The sequence below is a fragment of the Acomys russatus genome, chromosome 20, assembly GCF_903995435.1.
Source record: "Acomys russatus chromosome 20, mAcoRus1.1, whole genome shotgun sequence".
Classification (NCBI taxonomy): Eukaryota; Metazoa; Chordata; class Mammalia; order Rodentia; family Muridae; genus Acomys; species Acomys russatus.
In genome coordinates, this window is record NC_067156.1 from 43507804 (window position 1) to 43529262 (window position 21459).

General features: G+C 44.3%; 1 protein-coding gene across 1 annotated transcript; it reads left to right on the top strand.

Annotated features, from left to right (window-relative positions):
* The first annotated feature begins 956 nt into the window (after window positions 1–956).
* Phax (phosphorylated adaptor for RNA export) lies at window positions 957–21173 on the top strand. Its single transcript, XM_051163256.1, has 5 exons — window positions 957–1107; window positions 4155–4735; window positions 7812–7932; window positions 14164–14247; window positions 20864–21173. Exons 1-5 carry the CDS (start codon window positions 1012–1014, stop codon window positions 21131–21133), a joined length of 1152 nt encoding a protein of 383 aa, XP_051019213.1. The 5' UTR covers window positions 957–1011; the 3' UTR covers window positions 21134–21173.
* Window positions 21174–21459: the final 286 nt, after the last annotated feature.

The following is a 21459-nucleotide window of genomic DNA, read 5'->3' on the forward strand; positions in this document are numbered from 1 at the left end:
CTACACAACCTTTGCTCTCGCCTAGCATAACACCCTCTCCAAACACCCCACCGTGTTGGTTCAGGACACAAAGCCTTATCTATTGTACGTCCTGGGTCTTGGGATTTCCTTCTTTTCGGGTCATGGCTCAGTCACATGGCAGAGTGCCTGTAACTTTTCAACCCTAGGATAACATAAGTGCCTAGACATGCAGGCACCCGCTGCCAGCTAAGGGAACACAGGGGTGTGGTTGGGGAGGGTGGTGGTAGGGGGTGGGCTAGCAACTCCTGCTTAACTGAACGCTAAACCACCTCTTACTGAAAATGGAACATGACTTATCTGTCGATTTATTCATTTATTTTTGATAGAGTTTATTTTGTTATGGGTCCGGAAGCCAAAGCTCATAATGACATAGAAGGCATCGCAACACGTGGCATGATGATTTATTTCTTGCAAAAATAGAGGGTCAAATTGTCCTGGCCTCCACGAGCTTAGGTTAAAGGAGGAAAAAAAAAAAAAGCATTAAAAGATGTGCTTACAATAGAGGCCCATCATTAACAACATTAACAGCATTTTTAATAACAATTTAACCGTGATTAACCAAATACCCTGAGGCGAGATGTACCAGTTTATCATCTCTGGAAGAAGGGCTTTGTTACTTTAGCCCAGGGGTGACTGAGGAAAAGCAGCCGCAGCAAAGGCTGCCCAGGAACACGAGTGGGCCAGTGACCATATGCACAGCCACGGGTGCCACCCGGGAATGCCGAGCCAGGCGGTGAGCTGAGGTGAAGACAAGCAGACGGAAGGCTTGACCAGAGAATCCGGGTGACAGGCGGGAGGTCAGAGCGGAACCCCGGAGCGCCCCCTTACTTCGCGTGGGGGAAAATCGCTGGGGTGAGCGGAATTCGCCTCCCAGCGATGAGTTTTGCTTTGGTGCGGCTAGCCCGGACCTGCAGAGGCGCCACAGGCTCAGCCGTAAGCCCCGCCCTCCGCCCGCCGGAAGCGCTCTCCTGACCCTGCGCGCCGCGGAAGATGGCGCTGGAGGCTGGCGACATGGAAGACGGGCAGCTTTCCGACTCGGATTCCGACATGACGGTGGTACCCAGCGACAGGCCGCTGCAAATGGCGGTGAGAGAGAGGGAAACTCGAGGGACGTGCTGGACGGCGGGGGGCGCGCGGCGGGGAGCGCGGGGCTCGGGTGGCCTCGGGATGGGATTCTGTGGTTCGGAGGCCGCGGGGCCTCCCGGCACCGGCGAGCATCCCTCTCTTGTGGGGCTCCCACTGCTCCAAACTGACCCTCTCCTGCACAGCCACTCCGGGAGACAAAGTTTTGCCCAGATGTAGACTGTGGGGGACGGAGACCTGAAACTGCTTCTGGTGATCATTTTTTGTCCCTGGCGGAGAGGGAGCTCACTGCGTACTCGGGGCGGGTCTTCAGTGTTTCCCCCTCGCGAGCTTAGTCAGTCTCCACGTGCATCGTGGAGGCACCAGGCCTTTGTTTGAGCCGTTCAGGGCTGTGGATGGCATCTTGCTTTGTAACCCAGGCTGACCCGGCGCTTGAGCTGTCGTCTGCCTTTCATCCTCCAGAAGTGCTCGGAGAGATGACAGGCGTGCACCACAGTGCCTCTAGTCTGAGAGTTGCTTGAGATCCCTGCTCCTCCCGCAGAAAGCTTTCCTGCCAGGCCACCTAACCCGCACTTAAGCCTTGGCACCGCCACTATCAGCAAAACCATTTAACTTCCCTGTTCAGGTGGAACTGGCTTGACACACCGCGCGGCTGTAAGACAGAATACTGTAAGGCCTGGCCAGTTAGCAGCAATTATTACTGGAGGAATTCAATACATCCTTGATTTTTGTATTTTGAATAAAAAGCAAAGATTGCAGACAAAATTACTTAGAGGAAATAAATTAGGAGTGCTTGCATAAGCCGGGCGTGGTGGCGCACGCCTTTAATCCCAGCACTCGGGAGGCAGAGGCAGGCAGATCGCTGTGAGTTCGAGGCCAGCCTGGTCTACAAAGCGAGTCCAGGATCTTGAAAAACCAAAAAAAAAAAAAAAAGAGTGCTTGCATAGCATGCAGGAGACCCAGAGTTCAAGTCCCATTACCCCTAAGCAAAGTGTAGTGTACACCTGTACCTTCCCCCACCCCCAATAAAAGGATTTTGAGTCTTTTCACCATAAAGAAATGATGTACGTTTAAAGTGATGGATATGCTAACAACCCTGGCTTGAGCATTATGAAATATATGCATATATTGAAGCCGCATGTTACACCACATAAACTTGCGTAGTTGCTATGTGGTATTTTTGAAGTGATTACCTGTAGGCTCTGTTTCTTAACAATTAAACTTTATTATACAACCCAACCAGCTTACACAAGAGGGGAAAAAGGTTAAAGGGAAAAAAGAGTGAACCTTCCGATATCCGTTCCACGGGACGGGTCCCTAGGTATCTCTGGCCTGCCTGTTGGTCCAGCCTGTTCGCTGATCCTTGTGCGCTCAAGCCTGGTCTGAACCTGCTGCAGCTCTCTCCTCTCCGCCTGTCTGTGTCACGTCTGAAGGGCGGTCTCCCTCTCCCATTCAGGGTCTATTAGAAAAACAATAGTCCAGGTGGAGTCCCCAGGTCTGTTTCCTAAATTCCTGGCCCAGGATGGCTCCACCCAGTCTATCTCAAGGTATCCCTGGTGTGTCCAAAGGTAAAGCCTGCCAAGATTGCTTTTACCTGGGACAAAGCTTTCAGTCTTTCCCACAATTACCTCTTCATGTAGATGTCTTAGAAAATTAATACTAAGATCTTATTTTTCAGTCTCTTTAATTCTTTTTTACATTGGTAATTCAGTTAGCATAATGCTAAGAAATCTGAATTTTGAGGGGTTCTGTTGTTTGTTTGTTTGTTTTGAGACAGGGTCTCTCTTTTTTTTTTTTTTTTGTAGCTCAGAGTGTCCTCAAAACCAAGATCCTCCTGCCTCAGCCCTTGAGCTCTGATCACAGCTGTGCAGTACTACACCTGCTGAAACCTGCAGTTAGAAGTAGAATGTCTGGGATTCTTCCCCATAGGCCCTTACCATCAGCTCTTTCTTTTCTTCTCTTTTCTTTTTCTTTCTTTTTTTTTTTCTCAATAGGGTCTCAGGATGTAGCCCTGGCTGACCCAAGAACTCAGTTTTGCCTGCCTCTGCTTGCCAGGAGTGCTGGGATTGAAGGTATAAATCACCAAACCTTGCTACACCATCAGATCTTAAAGGAGGAACCACAGAACTGTATAAAGGAAGCTGATATATCCAACTAGAAAATATATTTTTTGGGGTTTGGTTTTTTTTTTTTTTTTTTTTTTTTTTTTGAGACAGGGTTTCTCTGTGTAACCTTGACTGTCCTGGACTCACTTTGTAGACCAGGCTGGCCTCAAACTCACAGTGATCTGCCTGCCTCTGCCTCCCGAGTGCTGGGATTAAAGGCGTGCACCACCACGCCCGGCCCTAGAAAATATATTTTTGGAGAGAATTATAATGAACTTTGTCTTAGCTGCCAGTAACAGTTATTGTGTCTTTCTGTTTGTTGTGAGGCAGGGTCTCAGTAGACCAAGAGAATGGCATGTGTCAATCTAATGTGCATGCTGATCTTTAAGGAGGACAAGTAAAAACTTTGCTAATTTTTAAAAATATTTATTTATTATTATATGTACAGTGCTCTGCCTGCATGTACACCTGCAGTCCAGAAGAGGGCACCAGATCCCATTACAGATGGTTGTGAGCCACCATGTGGTCGCTGGGAATTGAACTACAGGGCCTCTGGAAGGGCAGTCAGTGCTCTTAACTGCTGAACCATCTCTCCAGCCCAACTTTGCTAAATTGTAAGGAGATCTTTCAGAACCAAGTTAATATAATCGGGACTCAGTTAATATAATTGGTTTCAGCTGTCTTTGGAGCGAGGTTGTTATGGACACTCCAGTTGAGTGTCGGCTACACTCAGTCTCCTGCCTCTTTTCTCCCTAGCAAGGTCTTGCTGCGCAGCTCTAGGGGCCTCGGTGCACTGTGTGACCTGAGTTGTCCTGATGCTCCTGCCCCAACCTCTTGATCTCTGGGGTCCCAGGCGTGTGCAACGCCTACACCGCTGTCAAAAATAGTCCACGGTGGGTGGAATTAATGTTTTGTGGAACTGACTGTCGTTTCCTTCACTTGCAGAAAGTGCTGGGCGCCAGCAGTGTTGCGTGTGCACCAGCGTCACTTTATCGGACTGTTAAGCACGTGGATTCAAGTGAGGAGAGCGTGGATTCCGATGACGATTGCTCTCCTTGGAAACGGAAGCGACAGAAAGGTCTTACTCCTCCCAAAGCAGAGCCTTTTCCGTTTGGCCAGAGCGGTCAGAAACCAGCTGTCAATGGCGGAAAGAAGATCAACAACATTTGGGGTGCTGTGCTGCAGGAGCAGAGTCAAGACGCAGTGGCTACGGAGCTTGGCATCTTGGGAATGGATGGCACGATCGACAAAAGCAGGCAGTCCGAAACCTATAATTACCTGCTTGCTAAGAAACTCAGGAGGGAAGCTCAGGAGTCTACAAAAGAGTTAGACAAAGACATAGAAGAATACATGCATGCTGACAAAAAACCGGGGCCAAAGGAAGAGGAGAACTGGCACGGTCATCTCAAACGGAAGCGGCCTGTCAAAGACAGACTGGGTAACAGGGTAGAAATGAACTACAAAGGCCGCTGTGAGATCACAGAGGATGATTCTCAAGAGAAAGTAGCTGATGAAATTGCTTTCAGGTAAGCACTTGATCACATATCTGATATCTACAGGAAATAAAACAGGTGCTAATTATATTCCTCTCTGGGGTTTAGGTTTGGTTATCTCTGCAGTCCCAGCTGTCCTGGAGCTTGTTAGGCAAGGCTGGCCTCAAACTCGCCGAGATTCACCTGCCTCTGCCTCCCAGAGCTGGGATTAAAGGTGTGTACCACACCTGGCTGAGGGTTTTTGGGTTTGCCTTTTTTCCCCCCTCTTTTCCTTATAGGAATTAACCCAGGGCATATTTGACTGTATGAATTCATTTGTGTCTTTCCAAAGGTAACTTTGAGCTGGAGATGTAGCTCATTTGGTACAGTGCTTACCAAATATAGGACACCCTGAGTGCAGTCCCTAGCACCCCACAAGCTGGGCGTAGTGTTCCATGCCTGTAATCCCAGCACTAAGGAGACAGAAGGTCAGAAGTTCTACCTCATTCTCAGCTACAGAGGGTGTTTGATGCCAGCCTGGGCTCGGTGAGATACTGTCCCAAAAGGAGAAGATGGGGCTGGCAAGGTGGCTCAGTTGACAAGAACACTTGGTGCCCGGCCTGGTTTCAGTTTAATCCCTGGCCTCATGTGGTGGAAGGAGAGAACTGACTCCTGCAAGTTGTCTCTGACCTCCACATTTGTGCCATGGCAGAGCAACAACCCTCCCACCACCACCCCACCCCACCGCCCACCCCCGGCTCCAAAAAACGATGTTATTTTAATATGTTATATTCTGAGGTGAAAACAATAACATGATAGTTACTCATTTTCAAGTGTTCCTCCCCCCCATGGAGGCAAATTTATCCAGCTTTACAACTATTGCTTTATTATTATTTTTACAACTGTTCCTTTTAAAACCTTTTCTCTCCATCACCCAGTAAAATCCTTTGTGTCTTATGTCATATGTCCATTTACTGTTAGTGTCCCTGTTCTTCTTCCTAGACAAGTATATTTTACTTTCTGTCCTTGTACATTTATACTACAGATCAGTCATGCAGTATATGTTTTTGTGCACTTTCTTCTTTCTTTTTTTACTCCAAGATAGTGTTTCTCTGTGTAGCTCTGTAGACCAAGCTAAGGTAGATTTGAACTCAGTGATCTACCTGCCTTCGCTTCCCAAGTGCTAGGATTGAGTGCACCACTATGCCTAGCTAGTTTCCTCATTTTAGATGACTTATATTGCAGTAGGAACTAATTAATACTTAATACCCGCCCACTTTTTTTTTGGTGCCTGGAACTTAGTGTGTAAATTGTTGCGTTGTTGAAGGAACCACTGAGCTAAAGCCAGTCCGGTAACTTACTATGTAGGTCAGACTGGCCACAAACTCACAAGAGATATGCTTGCCTCTGCTTCTCAAGTGCTGGAATTAAAGGCATGAACGACTTATTGTGCCTAACTGCTTATTTTCTTAATTTACATGAATGAAGAGTATTGCTTGCTTTTTGTGTGTTTGTGGGTTTTTATGTTGAGAACGGTTTTCCGTAGCCCAGACTGGCCTCAAATGTACTATGTAACAAAGTGGGTCTGGAACTTTGATCCTCCTGCCTCTACCTCCCAAGGCCTGGGATCACAGGCATGCACCACCATACACTGCCGATTTTATTGCGTGCATATAGATTTGTGTATTTCCAGACTGGATGGATAGTCTATGCTTATTTATTATGACTAATGTTGTTAATGAGCCTTTGCTTGCAAATCCTTTTTGATAAATAGAATTGTTTGGTGCTAAATTGGCAAATCATGCATTTTTCACAGTTTCAGATTCTAATGACTTATTAGCTTAAAGTCACTAGTTACATATTTGAAAATAGGTATTGCTGTTGGGGAAATAGCTGTGTACTCTTCAGGCAACACCAGTACTTGTTTGGTTGCTTGGGGGGTGGAGGGTGCTGTTTTGATTTTTCAAGACAGGGTTTCTCTGTGTAGCCTTGGCTTTCCTGGACTGGCCTTGTAGACCAGGCTGGCCTCAAATTCACAGTAATCCACCTGCCTCTGCCTCCTGAGTACTGGGATTAAAGGCGGGCACCACCATGCCCAGTGTGTTTGTTTGCTTTTTTAATAGTCAAGATGTTTGGGGGCTGGAGAGATAATGGTTCACTAGTTAAGAGCATCGGCTGTTCTTCCAGAGGCTCCCGGTTTGATCCCTAGTACCCACATGGCAGCTCACAGCTATCTGTAACTCCAGTCTTCCCAGGCAACCCAGGGGCACTCTTTTGGCCTGTGTGGGCACTGCTTGCATGTGGTGTACACACACATATGCAGCCCAAACACTCAGACACATAAAGTAAAAATAAAATCTTAGCCAGGCGTGATGGCACACACCTGTAATCCCAGCACTCTGGGAGGCAGAGGCAGGTGGATCACTGAGTTTGAGGCCAGCCTAGTCTACAAAGTGAGTCCAGTACAGCCAAGGCTACACAGAGAAACTCTGTTTCAAAAACCAAAAGTCTTCCTTAGGGATTAGGAACTTGTGCCCAGTAGTTCCCTGCCTGGCACAAGGTGCTGTGCTGACTTGTGAGTGCAGGACCTGAAGCTAAGCTAGTCGTGTGCTCTCCACCTAGTGTAATGCTTTCCCACAGTCTGTACTGCCTCCGGTGAGGAGAGTCCAAGGTCCTGAGCACCACTGGAAATCGGAAAGTCTTCTGCACTGTTTTCCTTCATCTCTGGGGACCATGGCTCTGTCTGATCCAGTTAGAAGAGCCAGGGTTAATTTTAAAGTATAACTGAAGGCATTCTTGTGTTTGCTATTTGTTTTGGCACGAGTGCAGAGCATATGTTTTTACATTTAGAGTTGAGTTCATTCACCTTGCTTTGTGTGTTCACTTTGAGTATTGCCATAATCCAGTAAGGCAAATTAAAAGCCTTAGTGTGAGAGTTAGGATGAGACTTGAGGTTAAAGCCCTCTTGTGTGACCAAAGATGAGGTGGTTTTTATGTCAGTCATTCCAAAATTAGTGGGTGGAGATTGAGGAAAGCAGGTGTTATCAGTAAAATTTGGGTTCTAGTTGAGAGCTACACTGGACATTAAAGTAGATTCAACAAGTAGTAAACATGCTTTGTGTCTCATCAGGTTACAGGAACCAAAGAAAGACCTAATAGCCCGGGTGGTGAGGATAATTGGCAACAAAAAGGCCATTGAACTTCTGATGGAGACCGCTGAAGTTGAGCAAAACGGCGGTCTTTTCATAATGGTAAGGCTTCTTTACCATTTCTGGTTTTATATTATCATCTGGCTTTTTACGGTAAAGTGAACTTGCCTCTCTGTTACACACACACACACACACACTCTCCCCTTTTGATGACAGGGTTCACTGTGCCATGGAATGCTGTCTCAGCCTCGTCAGTGCTGAGATGACAGGCATATGTCATCATGCCTCTTACAGATACAGTTTAAGACAACTACCTGGAAGGAATTGAAACTCAGTTTTGAAGGGTTTGGTTTTAGAATACACTTACTGTGATTTAGCTAAATTATTTGATTCTCTGTGGTCAGTCTCCTTGGGTAGAAATGAAGATGAATCCTATGCTGTAAGGATTAAACGAGATGGTCCACATAAGGTATTAGCTTAGTGCCTGGCGTGGGTACAAGGCAACCCAGCTTACTGAGTAAAGATCCTGTCTGTAAAAGAAAGCAAAACACTTTTGAAGTTATAAAACCCAAATAGAGCCGGGTTTAATGAGATGTACCTGTAATCTCAGCACGTAGGAAGCCAAGGCAAAAGGATTGCTCGGGGTCCCAGGACAACCCGGGCAAGACTCTGCCTCAAAAGTAAGTCAATAAATCACCAATAGATACACAGTATACCCATGCATAATAAAAGTTCAGGTAGCTTTTCTGCACTCCCGATGGACCATGGAGCAGGCATGGCTTTGACATGTAGAATGATACTGGCAAGTTCGTGGACCTGTACATGCCACAGAAATGCTCCGCATCATTGATGCCAAGGACCACGTGTCCATCCAAGTGAATATGGCTGAGGTTGACAGAGTCACAGTCCAGTTTAAAACCTGTGCTATCTGCGGGGCCATTCACAGGATGGGCGAGTCAGATGATTCTATTCTCCAGTTACTAAGGCTATGAAATTGTCTCCAGGAACTTCTGATCAAAAGAGATTGGGAATATCTGTCATAAATAAAAGTGAGAAAGTAAAGAAAAAAGAAAAGCCGGGCGTGGTGGCACACGCCTTTAATCCCAGCACTCGGGAGGCAGAGGCAGGCAGATTGCTGTGAGTTCGAGGCCAGCCTGGGCTACAAATAGAGTCCAGGACGGCCAAGGCTACACAGAGAGACCCTGTCTCGAAAAACAAACAAATAAATAAATAAAATAAACTACATGAAAAAAAGAAAAAAAGCTTGGAGAGATTCCTCAGAGGTTAAGAGCACTGGCTGTTCTTCTAAAATTCTTGAGTTCTCAACAACCACATGATAGTTCACAACCATCTATAGTGAGATCTGGTGCCCTCTTCCAGCATGCAGGTATACGTGCAAGAAGAACGCTGTATACATAATAGTTAAATAAATCTTAGGGGGATAAAAGCTGAAGGGTGGTAGGGGTAAGAAAGAAATACCTGGCTGGGCATGGTGGCAAACACCTTTAATCCCAGCACTCAGAAGGCAGAGGCAAGAGGATCTCTGTGAGTTCGAGGCCAGCCTGGTCTACGAAGAGAGTCTCAACAGCCAAGGCTACACAGAGAAACCTTGTCTTGAAAAAAAAGAAGAAATACCTGAAGATCCCCTAGAGTGGGATTGCAATAATGGATAATGGGGGAAAGAGGTTGAGGAAAAACTGTCCACTGTTTCTTCTCTCGCAACACCAAGGGCGGTAACACTCAGTAGTTTTGCAGGTCTCAGTCATTCAGCTTTCAGTGCGTAAGTAAGGATGACAGTGTGAATGTTTTCCTTCTGACTTGCTACTCTGGGTTTCTAGTGTGTTACCCAGTAGGCCTAGCACAGGTAACATTAGATAGCATGCTGTGGGAACAGAGAGAAAAGAAACCTACAGGACTGATAGCATTGGGGCTAGAGAAATCTCAGTTATTAAGAGGTTGTTGTGTTCTCGAGAGGGCCCAAGTTTAGTTCCCAGCACCCATGTTGGATGGTGTCCTAATTAGGGACTCTATTGCTGTAATGGAACACCATGACCAAAAACAAGTTGGGGAAGAAAGAGTTTATTTGGCTTACACTTCCATATTGCTGTTCCTCCCTGAAGGAAGTCAGGACAGGAACTCAACAAGGCAGGAACCGCGGGGCAGGAGCTGATGCAGAGGCCATGGAGGGTGCTGCTTACAGACTTGCTCAGCCTGCTTTCTTACAGAACCCAAGATCACCAGCCCAGGGATGGCATCACCCACAATGGTCATTGAGAAAATGCCTTGCAGCTTGGTGTCATGGAGGCATTTCCTCGCCTGAGGCTCCTTCCTCTGATGACTCCAGCTTGTGTCAAGTTGACACAACTGCCAGTACAGATGGCTCACAGCCTCCTTTAACTCTAGCCCCACAGGGATGCGATGTCCCTGGCCTCTCTCACTCACACTGTCACATATAAGACTTAAAGTTAACAAATTTTGAAAAGGAATTGATAACATTGGCTGAGAAAACAGCCCATAAACTTAGATCATAGAAATCATCAATAAGGTTTATTAGTAATATAATTTTTTAAAAAAGAAAACTATATATCCCAGTGAGTTAATGCTGGTCTACTGAATATTAAGATGTGAATTCAATTGCACTTTTAATATGTCTTCTCTGAAATATTATTAAGTGCCTGCTTTGTACTGAGAACTGTTGAAGTTAAAAGACAAGAAAACTCAGTTTATTGTAGTAATTACACGGCCAGGCATGTTGACATCATGCCTATAATCCCAGCACTTGAGAGGCAGAGACAGGAGGATCACTGAACTGGCCTACCTAGTAAGTTTCAGACTCTCCAGCCTACATAATGAGGCCCTGCCTCAAAAAACATGAAAAAGAAAGATGCAAAGACTAAATTATGGCCTTTGAGATGGCCTAGTGGTAAAGACACTTGCTGCCAAGCTTGATGCTCTGAGACCATCACCACTTTTGTTCTCCGCCTCTATTGGGGTGGTGGATCAGCCAGCCTACCTCTGCAGCTTGTCTCCTGACCTCACTTCTCGCTGAAGCGTGCATGCCTCCTTGAAAAAAGCAATGTAGTTTTTTGTTTGTTTAAAAAAAGAATAATAAGCCGGGCGTGGTGGCGCTCGCCTTTAATCCCAGCACTCAGGAGGCAGAGGCAGGCGGATCGCTGTGAGTTCGAGGCCAGCCTGGTCTACAAAGTGAGTCCAGGATGGCCAAGGCTACACAGAGAAACCCTGTCTCGAAAAAACCAAAAAAAAAAGAATAATAAATATAATTTGAAGTGTATTAGAAAGTATGTACACTATGGGAAAAGAAATAGATGAAGTGAAGGTATAAGGAAGAGGGCAGAGAACTCTAAATAGGTAGTCTGGGTACAGATCTGAACAGGGTTAAAAGGCAAAGCAGTAAGGACTACAAGATAGGCTGTGTGTGTGTGTCTGTGTGGGTCTATGTACATGTATGTGTTTGTCTGTGTGTGTGCCTATGTGTTCGCAGGCACATAATAGCTATGAAAGAAGTGTTAGAGCCAGAAATGCTTGAAGTGAGCAAGAATTTGTCTTGGGTGTAAAGTTTGGCAGGGTGCCAACAAACTCAAGTGGTATTTCAATGTAATTTTTTCAAAACTTAAAAAATGGTTTTGGAGCTAGTCCTTACTGTGTATCCTTGGCTGTCGTGGAACTCACTATGTAGCCCAGGTGACCTCAAAATCACAGAAATCCATCCACCTGCCTCTGCCTTGGAGTACTGAGATCAAAGGTATGTACCACTGCACCTGGTTCAAAACTAAAACTTAATGCAAGAAAGTCCACATTGAATTAAGTAGAAGTTGGGCTTTAACCATGTATTTAAAAACTGACATGTCAAGCTCATCTCTTCCTGATACCCGATAGGAACAAGGGGTCTTTGTGGCTGAGATAGAATTAAGGAGAGTCTAAGATTTAAGATGTCTTAGTTGCTGAGTGTGGTGGCACACACCTTTAATCCCAGCACTCAGAAGGCAGAGGCAGGCAGATCTCTGTAGTTTGAGGCTAGCCTGCTCTACAAATTAAGTCTAGGAGAGACAAGGCTGTTACACAGAGAAGCCCTGTCTTGAACACCCCCTCCCAAAAAAAAAAAAAAGATGTCTTAGTTACTTTTCTATTGCTGTGCTAAAACACCATGACCAAGGCAACATATAAAAGAAAATATTTACAGAGATTCAGAAGGTTACAGTTTGTGAGAATAGTGACAGGTGGGCTCAAAGTTTACATCTTTTTCTTCTTTCTTTTCTTTTCTTTCTTTCTTTCTTTCTTTCTTTCTTTCTTTCTTTCTTTCTTTCTTTCTTTCTTTTCCTTCAAGTCAGGGTTTCTCTGTGTAGCCTTGGCTGTCCTGGACTCACTCACTTTGTAGACCAGGCTGGCCTCAAACTCAGGAAGATCTGCCTGCCTCTGCCTCCCGAGTGCTGGGATTAAAGGTGTGGGCCACCGTGACCAGCTCAAGAATTTACATCTTAAGACACAGCCATGACTAAGAGAGAGAAAAACGCTGGGAATGGCCGAGTCTTTTGAAACCTCAAAGCCTATCACCAGTATCACATCTCCAATAGGAGCACGCCTCCCAATCCTTCCCAGACAGTCCGCTAGTTGGCACCAGGTATTCAGACATGAGCCTAGGGGCCATTCTCATTCAACCACTACAAAAGACTAGAGAAGAAATGTAGGCTGGCTCAAGTGAAGAATAATTTGTGTCTCAGATATGACTTTACTTTTAATGAATTAGTTCTTGGAGGGCTTTGCTTAGTTGAGGTGCACATGGTGCCACGTGTTGTGCATTTTTGTACTTTGCTTTCTGGTGTTTAGCTGGCCCTCCATGGGTAATGTGAAGGTATAGACTACCACTTGTAAAGGCATGCCTCGTGGGGGAAAATATGCCCAGTAAATAAGCTTCATTTAATAATAGTTATAGTGCTTTTGGCCATTAGTCCAGTGTTAATGAAGCTGTATATGTGTGCATGCATTTTGTCTGGTTAATTGGTTTTGATTTGTTGTCTAAACCCAGTCTTATGCTAAATATACCCTCTTCCACTGAGCTACATCCTTAGCCTCAACAGATTGTCTTAAAATGTCTGTAAACAGGAGACAGGTTTGCACAAATCTAACTTTATATTACATCTCAAGCTGTTTTAATATTTGCTAATTCAGTGCTTGTGACAACATGATAGAATATGACCATCAGAAGTGATGGAAAGCAGCAGTATATGTATGTATGTGCGTGCCCATGCGTGTGTTTGTGTGTGTGTGTGTGTGTGTGTGTGTGTGTAAATATAATTCTTTTTTTCTTGTGTAGCCCTGGCTAGCCTAATATTCCATGTAGACCAGGCTAGCCTTGAATTCATAATCTTCCTGCCTCTGTTGAGATTAAAAGTGTGCACCATTACACCCAGCTACCTGAGTCATCATGGTACAAAGCCTGAGGTATAGCTCTCATTTAACATTTCCCTAGATGACTGTTTAATAGTGTCAGCACAATTATTAAATATTCCATTTTATCTTTTTGGATTGAGGCAGTATTGTGTTGATTATATTTTTGGATGCACTTAGCATTATTTCTAGATTTTCTCTTTTATCCCATTAAACTTATTTCATTACTTTGTTTTGTTTTGTTTGTTTGTGCTTTTTTTTTCGAGACAGGGCTTCTTTGTGTGGCCCTGGTTGTCCTGGAACTCACTCTGTAGACCAGACTGGCCTCAAACTCAAGAGATTCGTGTGCTTCTGCCTCCCACACGCTGGGATTATTGGCATGTGCTACCATACCTGCCTCATTTTAACAGTCAGAAGCATGGGGCTAGAAAGATGGCTCAGCAGTTAAGAGCAATAGCTGCTCTTTCAGAAGACCAGACTTTGATTCCTAACCCACATGGCAACTCACAACTGTTTAACTCGAGTCCCAGAGAACTTGACAGCTTTGTTCTCTGTAGGCACTGCATGCACATTGTACCCATGCTTACAGGTAGGCAGAACACTCAAAACACAAAATACAAATAAAATAACATCTGAAAAAGTGTCAGAATCAGGTCTGGGTTTCAAATCTCGTACTGGCTATCTTCCATAAGTATACCTCTGTTCAAATGTTCGCTGGTCATTTATGAGCCTGTAGTGTGGGAGCTGGGCTTGTCGCTCGGCGACTGAGCACTCTCCTAGCATGGCAGAGGCCTGGCTCCCTCTCAGCACTGTCAAATAAGTAATCAGTCTTCATGTATGAAGTGGTCAAACAGTAAGTTTGAAATAGTCTCAAAAAATGGCCTATGGAAGTCTCTATGTAGTTTAATTTTTCATTCCTTTTTGTAGAATGGTAGTCGAAGAAGAACACCTGGTGGCGTTTTTCTGAATCTCCTGAAAAACACTCCCAGCATCAGCGAAGAACAAATTAAGGTAATGATGACGACGACTGTGTCCTCGGCTGTCGGTGTTGGGAATCCAGGGTTAGGGCCCACGCTGCATCCAGCACCCAGAAGCAGGGGCCCCAGATGGTTGCACATTCCAGTAAGAGAAAGGAGCCGGGCTCCATGAAGCACGCCTGTAATCCCAGCACCTGGGAGGCAGAGGCAGGAGGATCGCTGTGAGTTTGAGGCCAGCCAGAGCTACATGAGATCCTGTCTCAAAAAGAGGAGAGAAAAATGTGTAGTGCCTTTTAGATTTCTACTCAGGCTTATTTCCTATCTGTGTAACCTTTGATACTTACTTTATTAAATGGCTCAATATTCCCTTTCTTTGGTAAGTAAAACCTAGGTGTTTTGTTAAACTCTCTTCCCTTTGAGCTGGCCATGGTGGCGCGCTCCTTTAATCCCAGCATTCGGGAGGCAGAGGCAGGCGGATCGCTGTAAGTTCGAGGCCAGCCTGGACTACAAAGTCAGTCCAGGATAGCCAAGGCTACACAGAGAAACCCTGTCTCAAGGGGGAAAAAAAAAGAAAAGAAAAGAAACAAATTTCTTCCCTTTGAGAGCCAGTATCAGCATTTTTTTTACATTTCTATGATAGTTTCTAATAAGCATTTTAAATATAGTAAATGGAAATATAGATGAGTATGTATTTTCACTTACGTTCATCAGTGGTTAATACTGTGACGTTCTTAGTTTACATTTGCTTCTGTTTTGTTTGGAAATAAATAGCAGACAGCATGATGTTCGGCTTTACTTATTTCAACAAGCAACGTTTTTGTTGTACATATTTGTATTTTCTAATACACTTTTATTGTGTATATAATGTATTTTGGTCATATTTCCCGTCCAACTCTTTGCAGGCCTCCCTAACAAGTCTCCCTTCTAGCTTTATGTCCTCCTTTTGTTTGTTCTTAGTAACAAAACCTCTAGGTCTAGTTAGCGCTTCCTGTGGGCCACAGGCCACCTTCCTGTAGTCACAATCCCAGGAGAAAAATGACTCCACCAGAAGTCATAAATTGCCATTAGATCTTGAGCTAAGACTTGTTCTTGTTTGTTTTAGATTTTCTATTATTTGTCTTAAGTGTTTTAACCTGCATGTATGCATAATGTGCCTGTGGGATCCAAAAGAGGGCATCAGACACCCCAAAACTGGAGTTCCAGACAGTCACTATGCATGTTGGTGTTGGGAACAAAGTCAGGTCTTCTGCAAGAGCCACTGAGCCAGCTCCCCAACTAGTTTGTTTTGTTTTGCGAGGACTTCTGACTAGCTAGCCTAAATCTTACAGAGACCCGCCTGCCTCTCTGCTTTCTGAGCACTGGATTAAAGACAAGCAGACCATGTGCAGCTCAGGCAGGGAATGAGGCTGTTCCCTAGCCCTTCTGCAGTTTTGATTGGCTCTGTCCTGCTCTTCAGCAAGTATCTTCAGCAAGTAGAATGCCATACAGTGTCGATTTCTCACAACTCAAACTTTAGTCTTTTTTCATTAAAAAAAAAAAACCAGCCAGGCTTTATTCCACTTACAGTGACTGTGTGCATGTTTCTGCCATGATGTATGCAATATAGAGGAATTAATTACCTGCTTTCCACCGTGTGGGCTCAGGAACACACCCGGGTCTTCAGGCTTGGTAGTAAGCACCTTTGCTGCTGAGCTGCCTCTCTGGTCCTGTTTTCTCTCTCTTGAGGCAAGAGTCTCAGTGTGAGGTCCTGTTGGTAACTCACAGTCCTGACTTAGCCACCTGAGTGCTGGGATTACAAAGGCCTGTTACTGCAAATGTCTGCAGCCACACCCAGCTTTTCACACTGCTTCACTTGATAATGAGAAATTGTCATTTACAGTTAGCATTTATGAGCACATTTTAGAATTAGCTTCTCGCAGGGCAAACATCCAACACAGCTGTTGTCCTTGAGTAGCTCTGCATTTTCTTTATCATGTCTAAACCATGAGGATTGGGGCTGAGGATGCAGCCTGCTTGGTAGCCTGCTTCCCTAGCGTGCACAAAAGCCTTGGGTTCAAACCTCAGCACCACATAAACTAGGATGATGGTATATGGCCCTTGGGACTAGGTAGACAGGAGGATCAGAAATTTAGGGCCATCTATAGCTCTATAGCAAGCTCTAGGCCAGCCTAGATATCGCTCAAAGTGGGGTGGGGCTTGGGTGTAACTATGCTAGCTATATAAAACTAATAGCAGTGCTAGAGAGATGGCTCAGCACTTAAGGACACTGGCTGCTCTTGCAGAGGGCCTGAGTTCAATTCCCAGCACCTACATAGTGACTCAAAACTATTTGTAATTCTAATTTTAGGAGTTCTAGTGCCTATTTCTGACCTCTGTGGTCACCAGGTTTTTTTGTTTTGTTTTGTTTTTCGAGACAGGGTTTCTCTGTAGTCTTGGCTGTCCTGGACTCACTTGATAGACCAGGCTGGCCTTGAACTCACAGTGATCCGCCTGCCTCTGCCTCCTGAGTGCTGGGATTAAAAGCATCCACCGCCACTCCCAGCAATTACGGTTTGTTTTTGTTTTTCAAGGCCGGGTTTCTGTGTTGTAGCGTTGGTTGGTCTGGACTCTCTTTGTAGACCAGGCTGGCCTCGAAGTCACAGAGATCCGCCTGCCTCTGCCCTCAAGTGCTGGGATTAAAGGTGTACGTCACCACGCCCAGCTAACATAATTTTTTTAAAAAGATTTATTTGTTTATTATTTATACAGTGGTCTACATGTACATCTGCAAGCCAGAAGATGGTTGTGAGCCACCCTGTGGTTGCTGGGAATTGAACTCAGGACCTTTGGAAGAGCAGTCAGTGCTCTTAACCTCTGAGCCATCTCTCCAGCCCCTAAACACAGTATTTTTAAATTTTAATTAAAAAAAAAAAAAAAAACACTGATAGCAGATAGAAACCATTTACCTTGGTCTGGTGCCTCTTATGAACATAGTTTGTATGTGCTTGATGGTGGGGTTCCTCTCCCCGCTTTCAGCTCCTGTTGGGCTGGAGAGTTGGTTCAGTGATTAAGAGCACTTATTGTTGCAAAGGATCCAGGTTCGATTCCCAGCACCCACATGAAGGCTCACGATCTCCTCAAGCACCAGAGTGTGTGGTACACAGACAAACATGAAGGTGAAACACTCAGGCACAGAAGATAATAAAAATAAATTTAAAAAACAAAAAACAAGTGAAAATTCATTCTAGCAGTATAGGGTATTTTTGTTTTGTTTTAATCTCGTATTGAGAGTCCCACAGGAACCATTCTTCTGTTGCACATCTGAAATCTGTAGTTCCCCATGGCTTGTTTTCCTCATAGGAATAGATACTTTGAAGAAAACAACTTGTAAGGGTGTGTTTCCTTGGTGGCACAGCAGTACCAGCTGTATTTTACTGTTCTTTCCCTCTAGTGTATCCCTGCACAAAAGCCGGTAAGAGATCCATCCTCCTGAGTCCACACTGGTTAGCAGGGCATCATTTTCAGAAACTAGATTGGCATGGCAGGAAGGATTGTCTGATTTTACCAATTGACAGGGACCACTTAGCCATAGTTTTCTCATCTATAAAGTAGGGAGTGTAGAGCTGGGCATGCCTCGGTTGGTAAAGCGTCTGCCACAAAAGCATATCTCTGGCGTCTACAGGAAAAGGCCTGCTGCTGGCTTTGATGGTGCACGTCTTAATCCCAGCATTTAGATTATCTCTGGAGTTTGAGGCCAGCAGGACTGCATAAAGAGACAGGCTCGGAGCTGGGTGTGGTGGCGCACGCCTTTAATCCCAGCAGATTAAGCAGGTAGGCAGGCGGGTCTCTTGAGTTCGAGGACAGCCAGAGCTACACAAACCTTGTCTGGAAAAACCAAAAAAGAGGTTGGGGGAGTGAGGGGGGAGGGAGGGAGAGAGGAAGAGAGAGACTGGCTCGGGGTTGGAGAGATGGTTCAGCAGTCAAGAGCACTGGCTGTTCTTCCAAAGGTTGTAAGTTCAACTCCTAGTGCCACAGGGCAGCTCACAGCTGTCTGGAATTCCAGTTCCAGTTCTTTTTTCTCTGCTATTAAGTCCAGCTTTAAAATTGAAATCCTCTTGCCTCCACTTCCTGAATGCTGGGATTACAGGTGTATACAGCATGAAAGAGCTAATTTAAGTAACTTAGACAAATGCTTTCCACAGACAAGAGGGAAGAACGTATCATTCATTGGCCCTGGGACCAGAATTGATACTGTATGAACTCCACAGTGTGAAGGGAGGTTTTCCCCGGTTACACAGATAAACAGTAGATGAATTGGCCTCGGGCCATAGAACACTCTGACTCTAAAACCAGTGATCTCACCATACATCTTTGAATTTTCAGGAACTTTGCAGTTTTTCTTTTGCTTTTATTTTCTTTGATTCTTGTTTTTGTTCTGCTTATTGTTTGTTCTTATTTGTGAGACCTTGTAGTTTAATACTTAAGTTGTAGAAAATGTAAAGGAGAAAGCAGCAGGCAGATAAATAAGTGTGTATGTGTGTATTTGGGGGGAAAATGAAAGGATGGAATGGTTTGGTGGCTTCTGTTTTTGAGACAGGGTCTCACTGTGCAACTCTAGCTTGTATCAAACTCACAAAGATTTACCTGCCCCTGTTTCCTGGGTGCTGGGAGTAGCAGCACTGTGCCCCACCTGCAGCTTCCTTTAAATAAGACTTAAAGTGTTTGGTGGGAAAGGAACTTCATGACTACTTACTACATTGCCAAACATTATTGGTGAGAGATTTTTTTTTTAAATATCTAGATACTTAATAAGTTAACATGTGTTTTCTTTTTTTTTTTTTTTTGTTCTTCCTATTTTCACTCATTATTTGAAATAAGGACAGCATAAGCTTTAGATTTTTAAAACAATGAACATGGTGATAAAACTGTTGGAAAAAAAAATGGCCTGAAATTGGAAAGTAAACGGTTCACCAGATTGGGGGTAGGAGAGAAACAGCTACAAGATCATCTCCACAGGAGAATGAAATACATGCGCAGTGAGCCACCATGGGCGTGGCTTCCATTCAGTACAGTCCAGGTTAAACATCCATGATCTCTGTCACAGCATCATAGTCTCCTAATGTTCAAAGTAATTGTAGGTAGAAGAGAAAAAGCAACTCCAGAGTGACTTATTAATTAATATGGATGACTGTGAGACGTGCCCCGTTCTCTTTTTTTTTTGTTTTGTTTTGTTTTTCGAGACAGGGTTTCTCTGTGTAGCCTTGGCCATCCTGGATTCACTTTGTAGACCAGGCTGGCCTCGAACTCACAGCGATCCGCCTGCCTCTGCCTCCCGAGTGCTGGGACGTGCCCCATTCTTGACGTGACAAAAATCTTCAGAGCAGACAGCCTTTCCTGTACTCTTAACTGTTAATACATGTGAATAGAGACAGGTGAATGTCAGTCCTGCCAAGGCACTATGTGCAATTCTTCGAAGACCAACCGTACATTTATATGACATTCCTATCATGTTTCTGGCTGCTATTGTGTTGAGGTCATCTCCTATATCCCATGTTTTCTCAGTGATAACACCAACTGCACTATACAGCAAGGCCAGGGAACCTAGAATATTAGCCCAAAGTTCACCTTGCCTAATCACCATATTCAAAATTTATACATTTCTTGGTTTGGACCAGGCTATAACATGTGTCTCTATATAAAATAAAAATGCACCTTTCCTCTTGAAACCAGGATGTGGTGAAACATACCTGTAATTCCAGCACTTGGGAGGCAGAGACAGGAGGATCCTCACAATTTGTGGCTAGCCTGGTCTACACAGTGACTTCCAGGCTAGTCATGACAGTATCATGAACAAGTATACTCATAACAAGTATATCTTTATTTATATTGCTTTTGTTCCTCACAATATATTTTTAATAGTCAGTATTTGGGATGTATATTAAACAACATGGGTTTAATATACTACAAATAACGGATACTAAATGCCCTGCCGGGAATTTCAGTAGTGCCAGTGGTAAGCATTGTGCTTGTCAATATTTATTTTTATTTTATATGTGTCTGAGTGTTTTGCTGCATGTATGTACATATATCATGTGTGTACAGTGCTCTCAGAGACCAGAGGAGAGTGTTGGAGCCCCTGAAACTAGAGCTAAAGTTAGTGCTGGGAACTGAACCCAGGTTCTCTAGAAAAGCAGCAAGTGCTCTTAACTGCCATCTTCCCAGCCCTAACAGCAATATTTTAAGAAATGGAATTTTTACATTTTGCAAGTGCCATGTTCTTAACCACACAACTACTCATATATTGTTAAGACATTTCAAAGTTACATCTTTATTTTGTATTCTTCTGGGCTTTTTGTGTGTGTAAATATGATTGGTTATAGTTAAAGTCTAAACAAGATTTCTTCACAGTAGCTTCTTGTTTTGTGAGCGGGCATGGGCACAGTATGTAATGGCAGAATAAGCATGGCCTGCCTCACAGTAGACTGGTTTTGAATATAGCAGTCAGCACTTAATATCACGAACTCTGTTCAGATAATGAGATCACTAGTAGTTTTGTGTGTATGAGAAAGAGAAGTAGATGACTATAAAAGGCCTGCCTCATAATGTACTTGTAACAAATAATATAGGATGGGTTTTTTGTTTGTTGTTTTTAACCAAAGTTTTTATTTCAGGAGATTTTCTACGTTGAAAATCAAAAGGAATATGAAAATAAAAAAGCTGCTAGAAAAAGAAGAACACAACTATTGGGGAAGAAAATGAAACAAGCTATTAAAAGTCTAAATTTTCAGGAGGATGATGACACATCACGAGAAACCTTTGCCAGTGACACTAATGAGGCCCTAGCCTCCCTTGATGAAGCCCAGGAAGGACCTGGCGAAACCAAGCTGGATGCTGAGGAAGCCATCGAGGTGGACCATCCTCAGGATTTAGACATATTTTAAGCATATTTTGGACATTTTGAAGAATAAACTTTTGTTTTAACAACAAAAAAAATTGTTACGGTTTCTACTGAAGTTGCTTTACTGTGCACTGAATCTGGAGAAAGAGAGCTGTTTCTCTTTGAAGTAAACATGTATGTGGGCAGTCAAATGCCATCGATGACAACAGTGTTTAAAGATGGCTGTGTCTGACAGGTGCACAACACGGGTCTAATTTCTCCTTCTGCATGTGTGGGCTCTTAGCCTAGTTCCAGCTGTGATGGCTCTGTCCAGCTCACTGTTTCATGCAATGCATTAAGATGCTCTTGTTTTCTGATTCATCGTCGTGG

Coding starts and splice junctions, on each gene's coding strand:
- Phax (XM_051163256.1), top strand. CDS start 1,012: ATGGCGCTGGAGGCTGGCGACATGGAAGACGGGCAGCTTTCCGACTCG. Junction 1,108..4,154: donor ACAGGCCGCTGCAAATGGCG/GTGAGAGAGAGG, acceptor CTTCACTTGCAG/AAAGTGCTGGGCGCCAGCAG. Junction 7,933..14,163: donor ACGGCGGTCTTTTCATAATG/GTAAGGCTTCTT, acceptor TCCTTTTTGTAG/AATGGTAGTCGAAGAAGAAC.